This window comes from Vidua chalybeata, chromosome 1 (assembly GCF_026979565.1).
Source record: "Vidua chalybeata isolate OUT-0048 chromosome 1, bVidCha1 merged haplotype, whole genome shotgun sequence".
In the NCBI taxonomy this organism is placed as follows: Eukaryota; Metazoa; Chordata; class Aves; order Passeriformes; family Viduidae; genus Vidua; species Vidua chalybeata.
In genome coordinates this window covers 112,415,130-112,431,691 of record NC_071530.1, presented here as the reverse complement: position 1 = coordinate 112,431,691, position 16,562 = coordinate 112,415,130, and the positions used below count along the sequence as shown (strand labels likewise).

Sequence of the window (16,562 nt, the reverse complement as noted above, 5' to 3'; positions counted from 1 at the left end):
ATACTACCTAGAACCCATCGACAGAACCTGGACCACAGAATTAAACTTTTCATTTTCATTACCTAATCTATGCCATCCAAGCAAGTTTTTAAAGAGAACTCTTTGCTCTTTAATTACATTTTGAAGGGATTTCATCACCTGATTGGTAGTTATTTAAAAAAAATAAAAATTGTCTATCCACACCTAATTTTATTTATCTTCACCTTTCTAATACTTCGGGTAATTTTGATCAAAATATCTATGATATAAAATAATCATAGAAAATAAGTATCTTACTCTAAAATAACTCTATTAATTTAAGAAAGAAAGTTGCATATTCTCTACTTAATTGATATTTCTAAATGATATTTTATGCAATGTAATACTTAATAATGTGATAATACTTAAATAATGTGATCTTGAGACTGTCAGCAATGTTAATTCTAAATGATAACTCATTGTAAAGTATATGTAAAAATCAAGTTTACTGACTCTTGAGATTTGCTCTCCAATCATCTAAAGTCATTACTGTAACCAGTTATTTCTTAGCAGCATTTAAATAAAACCTCATTTATCCATATACTTGATTTTATATTGACATTCATTACTTCATCATTATTCAGTGTACTGTAACCTATAATGATACTGGAGGGGAAAAAACCTTAAATGTTGACCAAACTGATGAGAAACTTTGGTGACAAAATAGCAATTAGTTTTCCTTGAACAGAGGTCTTCATGGGTCAACAAGATAACAGCAAGTGCACAAAGACATTTTTAAAAATTAATACTTCTATTCAGCCATATTCTTATCAATGACAACACAAATGCACATTAATCCTTCTTAGGAGTCACTTATAAGGTCAATACCAGCAGATGTCATAGGAAAATCTATACTTTCACTTTATATGCATAATTTAGGCCTCTTTACATTCATGTGAAGTACACTTCATTTTTTCCATTGCTATCTTGAGACTGAGAACTGCTGTGTTTAGAAGATAAAATTAATCTTGTGTTGTCTACACTCAGACTCAAAGCTAAGGTAAGGTTTTCAAAATCATAGATTACTGTGACAAAAACTATTAACCCTTCCTCCCTCTCCTAAAAAGGATCACCTACCCTTGTATATGTTCTTAAAACTTACTGACAAAAGAAAGAACACAGCAACATGATAAATTGCTGTCTGGGCTTGATCTACAGAAAGTTAAACAATATGAGCACACTTTCTGTCCCACTAATGAATTGCATGGATTAATGTGGTATTCTTTGTAGCAGAATTGATGAGGAATTTATTGGCTGTTCCTTGTGCCTGCCACTGTAATTTAGCGTTCATTAACAACTATTTAAATTAGAGAGAAGCTGAACACAAGTACAGTCTATACAATTGAAAACACTTCACAGCTCTTATATCAAACCTTCTACAGAGTTGGTCAGCTTGAATTTTAAGGGAATGATTGCCTTCCAATCCATAGGGCAGCATAGTTCTGGTTGCCTGCTGTAACAGTATCTAACATACAAGAATATATTTCCTGTCTTGTTTCTAGTCCTCTAAAATAGTTTGGACTCATTAACAGTAACACAGATTATATACAAAGACATGCTTTGTGCAATATGCAATAAATAGACCAAAAATATCATCTTACCTTTATACTTAATCCAAATCCTCCTACAGTCTGTCTTCTTATTGTTACTGTTCTTTCCTGGAAAAAAGAAATCAAGTTTTGCTAGATTTAATGTCTTCTGCCAAAACAACTACATTCAATAATTTTTTTTCAACATTAATTTTTGTTGTTTTAATGAAGTTCTGAGTTCCTGAACATCCCATGAGACTTATGCTCCACAGGAAAACGACAAAGCCTGGAAGAAGAAATTCTGTCTCAAAAAAAAAAAACAAAACAAAAAAAAAAAAAAAAAAAAAAAAAAAAAAAAAACAAACAAAACAAACCAAAAAAACAAACAAACAAAAAAAAAAAACCCCACCAAAATAAATAATTTGTTCAGTTCACACCATCTTAGCAAGTACTGCGATGCTTAAAAAACCCCAGAACTTTGGAGTTGGACAATTATGGTACAACACACACATTTCAGAGGTTAAGGCCTTGACTAGTCCTAAATTGGTCCCACCTGCAGGTTGATCACTACATGTTGAAGTATATACACTGCACTCCTGCAGTGCATTTCCCAATTCAGTTTCATCTGAAAGGAAAACAGCTTGTGGATGCCAAGACCACTCATTGATGTTAACCAAAGCCTAACAAGTGCACACGTTGCATGAATTCATTTCAAAGAACAGTAATGATCCAAATTAAAAAAAAAAAATAAAAACAAAAAACCAAAAAACCCCCCTCCCAAAAAAAAAACCCACAAAAACCAAAACCACCAGAAGCTAATACATGAACAGTCACTGTTGATCTCATACCAATGGTTTAAAAATCATAACTCATAACCTACAACTATTAAAAGCAGCCCATCTTTTTCCTTTTATTGCTTGTCTAAAAATCTGTGCTGTAAAAACTGTAGGCTACTATCTGTCTCAGATAAGAACATTTACAAAAAAGACTTTTTTGTTTTTTTTCCTACTCTGTCTGTTGACTTTATAACTACAGCTCATTTATAATTAGTACATTTAGGTAGTGGTAAAATAATGTATTAGCAGATATACCATATATCCAGATTCAAATATATCAATTTTATAGATTTTTGAATGTCCTCTACATGTGGTCTAGATTTTACACTCAATTATATCTATTGCATGGCATAAGTCTGAATGTATGTTACATTTAACTATTTTTATTTCAGCACAATTAGCATAGATGGTTAGCATCAGTCAGATTTGCACAGATCAGCAGTGACAGAAAGGATTAAATACATATAGCTGCATTTTTTTTCTTCCTTACTTCATTTACAGAAAGGAAAATAAAGGATCTACCATATAAAGGTTTTTCCACAAAAAGGACATTTGTTGAAAATCAAGTCACTTTGTTTCTTTTTTCATATTTGTGGCAAATATGAACTGAGTAACTGTGGAAAGAGCAAGCGTAAACTCATCCAACGTTTTGGACTAAAAGACAAAATGGATTACCTAAAATTACACTACCATTTATTAATTTAGGCTCATGCTTGCAAAATGAATAATGTTTGCAAATATTTGCTTTAAGAAAAATGTATCTATTTTGCTTTTAAATAGCCAAACAATTCAATTTTTATTTTTAACATATACCTCTAAAAACGAACTTTCACAATGCAGGTCCCACAGACTGGGTTCAGGCCATAGACTGTACTTAGAAAACCTCCTGTCTGTCACAGTATCAGATGCAAGTAATGGTGCTGACAATATATTCAGGATAAACCAATATAGGCCACAGTCTCATGTGCACTCCAAGCTGAGTTTACGTAAACGAACAGAAAACACTCAGCTGTGGCTCCACTGGGAGCAATATTTTTCCTGTTAACTTTATCTTGTTTCCACCTCCAGCTTGTGCTGAACATGGAGTTAAGAACATGAACTTGACTTGTACACTCTAGTCAATATATTCTGTTATTTTTTGTTATACATGGTCAAATCAAATAGAACACACTTGTGCTAAGATAACATTGAAAAATAGCAACCTTTCACTAAACTGGCTTGAACTGGCTAGTGCTACATCAACCATGAATGGAATAAAGGACAACACACGGATTAAATTTCAAACAAAGTAGCATTCTCAGTGAAAAAACATGTAACTTCATAAAATCTGTAGTTCATGATATGTCAGTAGTCACTCTAAATACTGGCATCTGAACATATTCTAAGCTGAAGTCATATTTTTAAAAAAACTAATAGAAAACTATACTGAAGAATATTTCTGTCCTTGTTTTCTTTCTTAACCCAACACGCACCTAAGTACCCATAAAAAAGTACCCACAAAAAAGAGTCAATAAAATATACTTTTTGGATTTCACTCAAGCAAAGGCAGAATCAAGATAGTCCTGAAAACACCTGATCCAGGGTCTTCTGTGAGTTTGCCAGTGCTGTCTGACAGAAAACTAGAAAGATTTTACACTGGAGTTCAGCATACTTTTTTATGTGAAAAATACTTCCATGTGTAGCATGGAAGATTTCTAAATAGGTAAAACTGTATAGAAGTAAGGAAGGAAACCAGAAAAATTTCAAGACAGTTTTTCAGTACAATATAATTTATCGATTTATCAGAGGGTTTTGTCTAGTATTTTTCTAGTTTCTTTTCTATCTTCATTGAAATTTGATCTTAAATATTTTGGGACCAGAGAGTTACTGACTGAATTTCACTTCAAAAACATATTGTAAACTAGATTCACTTGAGCGATGTGTAATGTGGAAAGAAGGCATTGCATTGTATTTCATCTAGGCTAAGTCAACACACCTCTCAGTCTTACAATAAAGAAATAATACTTTGTTTATTTGCAGAATTACATTTTCTTTACATCAAGTTAGCTAACAATAACATGCAAATGACCTTCAAAAGTACAAATCAGAATTACATACAAGTTGTATATTTCTTTAGTGAACCATCAATAATCCCCCAGTCTGCAATATAAAACCCCATATAAACCTTAAAGTGAAGCTTTTCCAGAACAGATAGAAGCATCAGACATTTCATACACCTGAATTTTGGTTTGGGATAAAGCCCCAGCTCTAATCAGCCATTGGTCAATGCAAATTTATTTTTGTAATTGATAAATTTTTGTAATCTATAAAGAAAAATAAACACATTCAATCCTGGTGAGTCAAAGCAGGTGCCCAAATTAGGTATTAATCTTCATCAAGTATAGAGGCAGGATGTCAAATTTAACTGAAGAAAGACAAATCCCTCCCTTTTGACTTACAAAGTAACTTGAATAAGTATTTTGATGATAGATACTTGCTTTGAAATGTTTTGGCAGAAAACTCCTTTGTCCAGGTAAGTCTTACTTTTGGATTTGCATATGACTTATTTTATGAAACCCTTAAAAACCCCAAACCAAGCTTAACTTTCAGTGCCATTTTCAGCCCCGGTGAATGGAATATACCTTGTCAGCAAAGCAATGTAGAGTATTCATGTAGAGTATTTTTATTACAATGATTAATGCACAAAAGAAATTTAACCAGCAATCTGAAGCAAATTATTTTGTTCTGATGCCTTTAATTAGCATTTCAAGTGAACAATAACAATAATAAAATGCTTTCCTCTGGTCTAATAGCTTTAAGTTCTTAGATTTATAACTATTCATTAATAAAACACAGCAAGAACTCTGGAGGCAAAAAATTTTGTACAAGTGATGAAGTGCTCTAAGTATCCTGACTATTTTGTTGTTCAGGTTAAAAATATTGAAATTGATTCTCTATTAGTATTTTTATGTTTTCCCCTCTTTTTCCACCACATGATATTCTATGAATTTGCAGTGGTTTTGCAAATTCCAAAAGCAACTTCATCTCCAAGTTTACAAAATAAAACTTCGTTGAGATGAAAAGATACTTAGTTCACTATCAAAACTACACAAAGTGTTCTGTGAGCTTGTAATTCCATTTTCACATTTGTTATCTACATTATACCAAACAGAAGGAAGGTTAGAGCTCCTAGGACTCTTAAAAGCAAGATTCAGAGTAGTGTTCTTGCTGTTTCCTGGAACAGAACAAAAGTAGTTATCATTTTATTGAAAAACACAAAGCTGCTGCCATGCTGTCAGCATTTTCCATGTGTCTCAGAAAATTGATTGGAAAGGACAGCAAAGAGTTTTGCCAAAAAAAAAAAAAATTTCTTCCTAAGAGCTATGCAGTGAAACAGAAACAAAGTTTTTGAGGCTTTCTTTAAAGAGCTACTAAAATTTCTTAAAATCCATATGATCTTCTGGGGAACATAAATGTCATCATAAGTGAGATCAGAAGTGAAGAATGACCAAGTGAGCACAAAGCTACAGTAAATAGTGAGGAAAGGAAAACAGAGAATCCTAGGTAATCATTAACTATTTATATTTAGTCAAGAGTTAATGTTATTTTTTAGTTACATCTTGGACACAGTAAAAATTCAAATATTTCCTACACACTGGTATGTGATGTAAAAGAAAGTTTGTAATTATTTAATGGACTCTTAAAAAATATTTAGTTAGTAATCTTTTCAAACTATCTGTCTTGTATAATATAAAGCAGTCATATAATGGGATCTAATAATCCAATAATGTGTCTCTATCAAAGAAGTCAAATACATGTTGAACAAAAGGATGAAGAAAATTCAAAAATCTTCACAAAACTGAATTAACAGCATGTGAAACTTGAATATACCATTTCTCAACCTTTTTCCCAGTGTGTGGTTATTCATCTGGTGAGTCTGGATATTGATCTTAAAAGAGTAAAGGTATAAAGAATTGGTTTGTCTAGGTACAGACAGAAAACAAGACTTGTCTTTTCAGAGGATTATAAGAGAGACCAAGGTATTTTACATATGGAAGAACATGATAAAAAGCTGAAAGGTTTGCAGCACAAAACAGGAGGTGGGGAAAAAAGGAATAGACATGGAGAGGAATCTACAGTAGCACAGTCACATGGAAAGATGTAGGAGGAAAAAAAGGAGGAAAATATTTGAACGTAAATTTTAAAATGTAATAGTGTAAGGATAAAATCAATACATTGGCAGCAACTTCATAGATCAACCTGTTAACATTTGATGCCACAATACATTCAAGGACACACGCTCATATAGTTTCTCAGGTATTAGTAATTGTACTATATTTTTAAATAAGAAAACATAATGAGGATTTTTAAATTTTTATTTAATCATTGCATATATTTTCAAGGTTTTAAATCCTCTTTTTGGTAATGCTTTGCTCTTTCTTAGTGACATTTCTTTCGATTAATTTACTTTGGCAAGATTTATACTCATTCTGAGTGTAAAGGACCTAGGACACAGGTCAGTCACATTTCCAATTTGAATTAATAGTGTTAACAAGGTTTGCCAGCACACTTGCTCATCTGCTAACAACTTCCATCATGTGGCATTTGAAGCTTGTCTCATTATTTCAGTTCCTCGTGCAACTGGAGGAGGCTGGCAGTAAGGGAGGGCTGCAACATGCCTGGTCAACTGGAAATCCCCCTTCCTCTGTGTCTGTGCTGGAGACTGAGGGTGGCAAACACAGTGGTGTCATGCAGGCTGCTAACAGTGACTAGAATAAAAAAAAAAGATCTCAACCCTTCATTTGTTCTCACTTTAAAATGTTTCCAGTCCTGCCACCTATGCTTGAAAGCTGAAACATTCACCTAAATATCTACTTATAAAATTTCTACTCACATGATGGATTCACTTCAGAAGTACAGCATTTCTTAGTACAGAAATAAAAGAGAAAGAAACCTATAAACGCATGGTCAGGATCTGAACTCCCACTAGGTACGGTAGGGAACATTCTCTGTAGTTTCCAGCTACTGCCTTCCATCATCCACTGCCATCAAAGTTTTGGCTTCTCTGAGTTTTTTCTGATTTTCAATATTTTTCTTTCTTCTGAAGGAAAAGCCTTCTTCCAATGAGGAAAAGTCATCTTCTTCCAAATCTGGCATTATAAATGGCATTTTTAGCCTCAGCTCATTGCTATGCTTTTTACTTTAAAGTAGCTGCAGAAAAATAAGCTGCCTTAGGCTTTCCTAAATAATCATATTTACATCTGTCAGGTTGTCACTTTAAAGCTGTCCAGATTGGCAGGGAAAAAAACTTACCCCCCATCTGATAGATACTTGACGACTTCAGTGAAAAAATGGATTCACTCCACTGAATAGCTGACAGATCCCAAAAAGATAAAAAACCTCAAAGATTTTTACTGGTAGCTTTGTGAAGGTAACAAGAATGGAAAGTGCTAAAAAGGTGACCTATCTATGCACATATTTGCAATTCTTTACAAGACAAGGAGTTCCATTTTGGCATTGTTTAAAACAGTCAATCACACATCAGAATAAAAATTGTAAATAAAGAAAATAAAGAAAATAAGTCAAAACTATTATTTACCATTTTAAGTTTTTAATTATTTTCTTCTATTTCTATTCATTAGAATTGCTAATGTTAATTGAACCTTTTTTACCAACACGAAAATATATACAAGAAAATTCACAATTTTCAAAAGAGAACAATCCAGTGTAACAGATACAAAATTAATTCTCAGGAAGTCTCAAAAAATTAAATATTCAAGCAAGGAAAATTTAATAGCTTCATGTGACTTCCCAGGCATGTCATCATTAAATGATGTGTTCTGAATTTAAATTTATTCTTAAAAATTATTAATAACTGCATTATTGAAATTAAAAAAAACAAGAAAAACATTGTATTGTGTAAAGTTTTTAATTAAAAAGACTTTTTTAATAAAAAAACTAAAAAAAAAGAAAATCTGTAACAACCAAATTTTTTTAATACTTTATAAGCTTTGCATATATTTATGAACCTTTCAGCACTTGATTTTACAATAGCATATGGACAACCCTAAAAGAGAAACTTTTTTTTTTTTTTTTTTTTTTATGCTTACGGTAAGAAAAAAAACCATGTGTTTAACAATAACAGAAAACAGATCTGGCTGCAGTGCAACACTTTGAGACAGTGTTACATCCTGGCCTTAGTAAAGGTGTTTATTGATAGTATTTTCTTTATCGCAAAACCAATTACAGTCCATAGGCCACATTTAGATACAATTGCATCAACATCACTTAAATGCTTGGACAAATGCCATGCTACTCTGAGAGCTGTTGCTCTATCAATTCACAAAAAAAAAAAAAAAACCACATTCATTCACTTTTTGTTAATATTGAGTTATGACTGACCTTCACACAAATTTTCCCTAAAGATCCTTAATTAAAAAATCAAACCACTAAAAGAACTTCTTAAAGTTCAATTAATTAATGCATTTACTACAGCAGCATAGAAATAAATTACTAGAAAAAGATGTGACTCATCTGTATGTTATCATCAGGTGAGTTAGCAGTATTTTGTAAAATCTATGACCCTTTAAAAGAATATTTGATACAATTTTGTAAAAATGTAAACTACCCTGGTAGCTAACGATTTGCCAGCTGCTTGCAGTTTATTTTGATTCTTTTAGAAAAAAGAGTTGCTGATTCAAATCATCCATTCTGTCAGATGGTTCATTGTCATATCCTTAATTTATGGATCTTACACGCACATAGACTCTATGTGTAGAAAAAATCTGAGTACAATTAATAAACAAAATTTATTAATGAAAAGAAGCAGAAATCTACAGCTCCCTAAACAGATAAACTGCTTATCTTGATACAGCACAATAATAATTTCCCTTGAATTTCAGGTGTTCATGAAAGATGATAGAAATGTGAGGATTAACTCTAAAATAAAAATATTAATTCTGGAATGGCAAATATTAAAACCTTTCCTAGGAACAAATCTACTTCAGATAAGCCATACCTTATCTGAGGCTATCTCCTCTCCCATCATAATTTTCACCAAGTTCAGCATTAGGCTATCCTGGTTAGTCCAAGCTACTTAAATGTATGTCTAAAAAGAGTGGGAGTTGCCTCACTGCACATTGTTATATGGAACACCATACAGCAAACTTTAGTGAGCATAATTTCAGGTAGTTAAAGAAATATGCTTAAAAGAATATATAAAGATATTCTACAGTTTTACCATCAATAGTGATGAGGTTCCTAAATGGTTTCATTCAACTCTTTTTGGGACATTTCATAACTGCTCTGGGACAAAAAGGTGTACCTGACCTAAGGGACTTATCTTCCAACACAAGCCACTCCAACTGAGGCATACACTTCCCATAATACAAAACCTCTCTACAGGCAAGGATTTGTTTTGGATTAGTAACAACACCATCTTCTACACTTTGAGTTTCACAATATGCTCTCATCCCACTTTTGGTCATTTGCACTGGAGCTCAAATCTACATTGGATATCTGCTAGCAGCATAATGCTGAACTCATTACTCTTCTTCCTCTTGGAAAGCAAGACTTTCTTATTGCACACTAAAAGAAATATATTTAATACTTATTGATGCAACTGATGCTCAAATTTAGATGTATTCCATGATCATTTGAATGATGGTTGATGCTGCATGTAATTGCTATAGGTACAATTGCTGCAGGACACTCACTAATGCTTATCATTTTTTTCAGCCCACTAAAGAAACAGGTTCTTTTTTTTAGTCTATAACACTATTTATTTTGCTTATAATCTTTTATGCATTTTATTTTCTTATTCCAAACTGTACACAACAAAAGAAGAAACAATGTTTCTTTGCACCTCTGGAAATTAGAACTGTCTAACACCAAAAGGAAGAGTTCCAAATTAAGAACTAGATCCTTATCCCATACACTCACATTAAACAGCACTTCATTCCTAAGGAGACATTGATTTTATTTAGATTATTCCACAGGATGCAGATCTGGATGCTGCTGGAACGTTAAGTGCCTGTTTAAAGTCTGTCCTACACAGAGGAGCATGCAAATTGATTCAGACTCAACAAACAGAAGAGACGCTGTTCTGAGCTAGAAACACAGTAATAGCCTTTCGTTCCATACAGTGCAGCAGTGATAAAGCAAAACCTTATAATCAAATTATTTAAAGATTATTTATTTAAATGGATTAAAAATTTACTGTAGCTACTTGTCTGTAAAATTTAAGAATACTATTGTTCCTCAGTTACAAATTTTATTTTTATGCTTAAAGAGTTTATTCTCTGAGGCATTTAGTGTCAGTTGCTAATGAAAACCCTTGCTTTGTAGAATTCAGGTAAAAGAAAGATAAATGCAGTCAGTTATCCAGAATGACAGAAAGAACAGAACAAAATAAACCAAACGAAGTAAAACATAGGAAAAATAAGCAAACAAACAAATCAAACCTAATAAATTGGGAATAAAACTGAGGAAAAATAGAAAAAAAAAAAAGGAAGTCTGTGGGACTTGAGTGATTAAAGTATACAATCAAGGTACATTATTCCAGATTATTTAAATTGCCTGTGACAAAAGGACAGTTAACTGTCTGTGAAATGCCAATCATCCTTAGCTGGAATGAACCTACTGCTAAAAAATCTAGTCTTAATCCCAAAGGAAATCAGAGTAAAGTGCTCAAAAATCACTACTCTAACAATGACACTTCCAGGAAAAAGAAACTCCACATCAGCACACTAATATCAATCAGTTAATGAGTTATGCATTAATATGCAAATAACATGGGGGAATTTAACTGGGAAGCAAATAATCCATTATTTTCTCCAAAGCCTTTGCAAAACTAAGGAGAGAAATACTGTAAGAGAAAGCCTTGCTGTGAAAAGGCAAAAATAAATTAATATGCATTTCATGAAGACATTTAAATAACAAGTTCAGCAGGATATTACAGATATTACAGCAGAATAATGAAAGTCATATTTCTGAGTGATAAAATCTTTTAATAAATAAAGTCAGAATGGTGTTGGTGGAATAATGGTGCCACACTGTATGCTGCTAATTGAACAACTACAGCTTGAGCTTGAACTCATAACTCTTTCTTCTATCCTGGCTGCTGGATGTCCTGTCTATTGAGGAGCAGAGGAGTCTGATTGGTAAAAAGAGCATCTATATTCCACATAAAGGGTACAGACCTATATTAGCAAACTGCATTTGTTCATCATGAAACAGTCAGAAGCTAATGTCAGATTTGTCAAGCAAATAAACCCAGACTCTATGAGTCTCTAAGCAATGCGTTCCTCTTGTTTCAGAGCAAAGCTCCAAAGAATTCACCTTGAGATATTCATAATCATGAGAAGGACAATTTGATACATTTTTTCATTAATCTTTCACACTCTTTGCACTGCTAACATTCTACCAATTTATTTTTCATTTGTGTTTTCTATCTTTTTATTATGCTTGTATTTAGAGATGTATGTGGCAACAGCAGCAATTAAATAACAAAACAGATATAATAGCATTAACAAAACATTTGTATGAACAGATATCACACTACTATGTCTCACAAGATTTAACACGAAATTCTGTGATTATTTTATTTATCTCAAAGGGAGACCAGAATGTTTATGATAGTTTCACATAAATCTTAAAAATATCTCTATAAAATAAAATTACAGTATCTATAAAAATGTCAATAGAAATTATATACTATATGTTTTCTATTATTTTTGTACCTATCTCTTAATATTAAATAAAAACTTTTCATTACAATAGCTCTAAACCCTAAAATATTATTCTATATAAAATTTTACAGATCTTACAAATAGTTGTAGTTTCTCATGCACAAAATTCAATATGATGCTTAAATAAGGGATCTGACACATCATGTAAAAACAGTAATACATAAACCCCTTTATCCCACTGTTCCATCTCTGTTAACATGATATGCTGTTAAAGCTCACAGATATGCTTAAAGCTCAACATATACTGTTGACTCTCACAGCATTCCTGAAGCCTAGTGCTGGGCTACCACAGGAAGGAACCCAAGCAACGGAGGATAAAAGGTAACTCCTCTACCAGAAAAGCCCTGCCATAATTATCTCATCAACTCCACAGGCAATACTCAGATACATAATTACATTGATATCTGTACTGCCTGCAAAAACCACTGCTCATGTCATTCCTCCCACATCCATTGGCTCCAATACCTAAGGGTGAGTGAAGAGAAGCAGTACTGCAGTCATGCATATACCTTATTATGTTATTGCTGCTTCCTGGGTGAGTATTGATAATATTTACTCACAAAAGAATCATTAAAATACACTTAGTGTTAACAGTAAAAATCCAGGGGAGCAAATGCATACAGATGCATGTATGCACCCCCACACACATACACACAGCACTTTTTCTTTGTAAAGAACATCTTAAAGAATAAATAAAAACTACTTACACCAGAATAGAAAGGCTCACCAGACACACAGATCACATCCTGCTCCTGGATCATCAAAATATCTTTGGCTAAGTGCAGTCGCACTTTGAAAGGCTCCTGGTTACCATCCTGCAGCAAACAAACCCCTGTCTTTGTCTTCAAAGGAGGGAATAAAGAAAAAAAAGTTATTTTCAGTTAGCACTTAGAATTGTTAGAAGTGGTATTTTGAATAAGAATACTTGATAGATAGGTACAGTCACCATAAACATGTCAACAAATAACCAAAACTATTTTCAATGATCACTGCATTTACTGTGTTTAGACTAAAAGTGAACAAATGTTACAGTAGTAAATATTAAAGGCAGATTTTGCAATTACAAGGTGATATTTCACCCATGATCATTTTGTGAAACTCCTTCCAAATTGCTTCAAATCAGCTGTGCTCTTATTTTCTGTCTTTTCATTAAAAGATGAAACATCCCACTTGGACACAAAATAAAAATTGATCCTCCCTATATTACACCATGTCTGACTCAGAAACACGTACAATGACACCTCTAAGGTATCCAGATGTGAGCACCAACAGCTACATGAACCCAGCTGTGGGCTATTTATTCCATGTCTGTGAATACAACATTGATTTAACTTTTTTATGGTCCTTTTCAAATGAGGATGCTGAGCTAAGAATAAGAGAAAATAAATCAAATAGTAAAAGTCCCTGTAGTAACTTAGCTCTGGCTCCATTTTTGTATTTTACAAAATTTATGGCTAAAGATCAGGAAATCTGTAGGATTCCTCAATTTATAATAAATGATTTTCCAGCAATTAACAGTGCCTTTGCGGTAGTATCTACTTGCACTATGTTTTGGGGCATTATAGATGAGAGGGTGAGCACTGAAAAAGTTGGCATGTGAAAGTATTTAATTTTCCCTGCAGATTATGTTGAAAATAGCACTCTTTGTAACATTTCATCAATGGACGAAATTCCTACTGGTAGAGCACTTTTTTTAATATGAGAAATCTGCTTACAAACAATCTAAAACCTTCGCCGTACAAGTAATTTATCACCATAAGTATTTGCATAGATACATATATATATAGATATAGATATATAGATATATATATATACATATATACCCCAGATGAAAATTCACATATAAAAGGTATTGAAAACCTTTGACTCACCAGTGCCAATAATAAAACCTTCACTATCTTCATAGAGGTCAGATTTCAATCCAACAACTGTTGAAAAGTTGGCTTAAGAGGAGATCAAGGAAAGAAAAGTATTTCTCTGACCTTTAAGTGCCAAGGATGACCTGGCTGAATCTGAGGGCTCTTTCTCAGACAAGAGTTTAAAAGAGGATTTGGAAGATCTCCCCACAATGTGCTCTTACATCCATAGCATGGAGAGAACAAACACAAATATGGAACTGACAGTAGGCCACTGGCAAAAGAGAAGTTTAAATCTCTCTCACAGGGCTTTAAAAGAGGTGGTAAGGTCGAGGACAATCTTTAAATAGCTCTATATAGTGTTCTCCACTGACAAACTGTTCTGTCACTTCTGCTCCATACTCAACACTCAAACTTTGGAAATTGTTTTTTCTTGGATGCCAGGAGGGAGCAAATGTGCATAACTGAGCCATGACTTTGAATGTGGCTCTGACATTGTTTTTATTCTTTTTAATCTAGGTAAGAAGAAGAAAAGAATGAAGAGCTCCATGCATTGAACTCACACTGAGGAGAGTCGAACCTCCAGTCAACAGTCATCCTACACCATTTTTCTAACATTAAGGTGTCCTTTTTTTTTTTTTGTGAATAGGATAAGACAGAAACTGATTAATGTGCATAGACAAAATAAATGGGTCACAGAAGGAGTTAGGTTTTCAGTACCACTGAAAAATTCTCTCATATCATATATAAAATGTTACACAATTAAAACAAAGAGTGGTCATGTCCTTGGAACTTCTAAGATGCCTCCTCTCTCCTTGAAGTTGTGAAGGAAGCAGTAAATGACCATGGAAGTTGAACAATTGGATTGAAAATAATTATGGTCAAACAAAGGGGTTGAAACTTAAAAATGCCTGTTTTCTGCAGCAAAGTTTGCAATATGCCTTTCCTCCTCCCTGGAAAACTGGCAATAGAATAAATTCTGCATCTCATAGTAACTCTGCCTTACTTGATTGCACGTTTCTGATTTGGTCAATAACATTATAAAATCCCTAGAGTCTTTCTGCAAAAGCGGAGGGGCTACTTTATAGGAATTAGAGGCAACCACAGCAGGCACAATTAGATATTAGAATACAATTAAAATTCAAGTCAGTTTCTAAATGCATATGAGCTGAGCTTATTCAGCCTGAACAAGCAAATCAAACTTGGGAACAGCAAAATATTTTGGCCCTTGGAAAGATTGATCACACACACTCAGAGACCTTATTTACATCACACATTTTAAAATGTAATGAACCACTTTACTGTTGTTGGGTTTTATGAAAGCTAGTTTACAATACAGTTCAAAATTAAATCTTCAATTATACTAGCTCCTTCCCTCTCCAACCTGACAGCTGCATTAACCATGTTAAGGAGAAGAATGTAGTTGAGTTTCATTAGGTAGCTTCAAAAGAAGACCTTGAGAAAAAAAGACTGGAATTAAATAGTTTCATTTCTGTCTGTTAAAGCCTCTTTCTTGCTGCTCTCACCTACCCCCTTCAAAGTATTTCACAAACTGAGTAAAATAAAGATATGAGATCCTGTTCCAGAGCTGGAAATTACGGAAGACAACCTTCCCCCCTCTTACATTTGAAGAGCTTAGATGGTGTGTATGTGTGTGTTTATGTGTGCATGAGGTGTGAGAGTGCAGCGCTATGGCTGATACTGGCTTTTGTTCCTGATACCAATTTTTAAGAGATGCCATGTGAGGCTGCGCTGTTCCCTCCAAGCCTTCCCCATGTCACTGGCAGAGAGCTGAGCCCCACTCCTGTCTTACAGCAACAGGACACAAACAGCTCATTGGCTGAGCTGCTGGGCCATGCCAGGCATCCCTTTGTGCTCAAACGTGTGGTACACTGCATCACCTCCCAGTGAATATGCAGAGAGAAGCTGAGAACAGTTTGCTAAGCCAACAAACCTTGACTGAGCCCAAATCACCAAGAACATCACCTTACTTATAGAGTTGGGCTCCTGTGCTGCAAAGATGGGAAGGAAACTGAGTGTTTGAAGTTGCACATTTTTATGAAGCGGAGGAGGTGTGTTAAGAAGGAATGCATATGGAAGCATTGTAAAGAGGTGAAAGAGTTTCCATATGAGACAAGAGCCTGTGGCTTCAAGCAAAAGCAGTGATGAAGGAAGGTAGTGGTACCTAAGTAACAGATGCAGTGAATGTTGCACCCACACAAGACTGCCTTTGTCATCTCATTCCACACAGTTTCAAGCTGAGTTAGATAAGAACACTGATGTGGCAAGAGCTGATGTCCTGGGAACTGCTTACAGCTCCTGAACTAATATAATTACAAGAGGGGTTGAAAACTAATCTCCCTTTTCTTCGTCACATCAGTCTGTGGTGAATTTTCTGCTTCAGGTCACTATCAGAGAACAGCAGACTGCTTTTCCAGAGAATATTGTCACACTCTGATCATTATTAGCAATAGGGCAATGAAAAAACGCCACTTAAAAATTATACCCTGACTTACAGCACATTGTCCATAGGGGCTGTGTAAAAGATCCAGCCTAAAGATTCCTTTCCTAAAAGGAATTTAGAAATTCTTACAT

At 33.8% G+C, this 16,562-nt stretch overlaps 1 protein-coding gene across 1 annotated transcript in view; it reads right to left on the bottom strand.

The window, feature by feature from the left end:
• SNTG1 (syntrophin gamma 1) overlaps positions 1-16,562 on the bottom strand; it is a 312,663-nt gene that overhangs the window by 129,996 nt on the left and 166,105 nt on the right. The window contains exons 3-4 of the mRNA XM_053965314.1: positions 12,819-12,953; positions 1,620-1,676 (exon numbers count right to left, since the gene is read on the bottom strand). Coding sequence (XP_053821289.1) covers positions 1,620-1,676; positions 12,819-12,953 — 192 coding nt within the window. The remainder of the gene's footprint in view (positions 1-1,619; positions 1,677-12,818; positions 12,954-16,562) is intronic.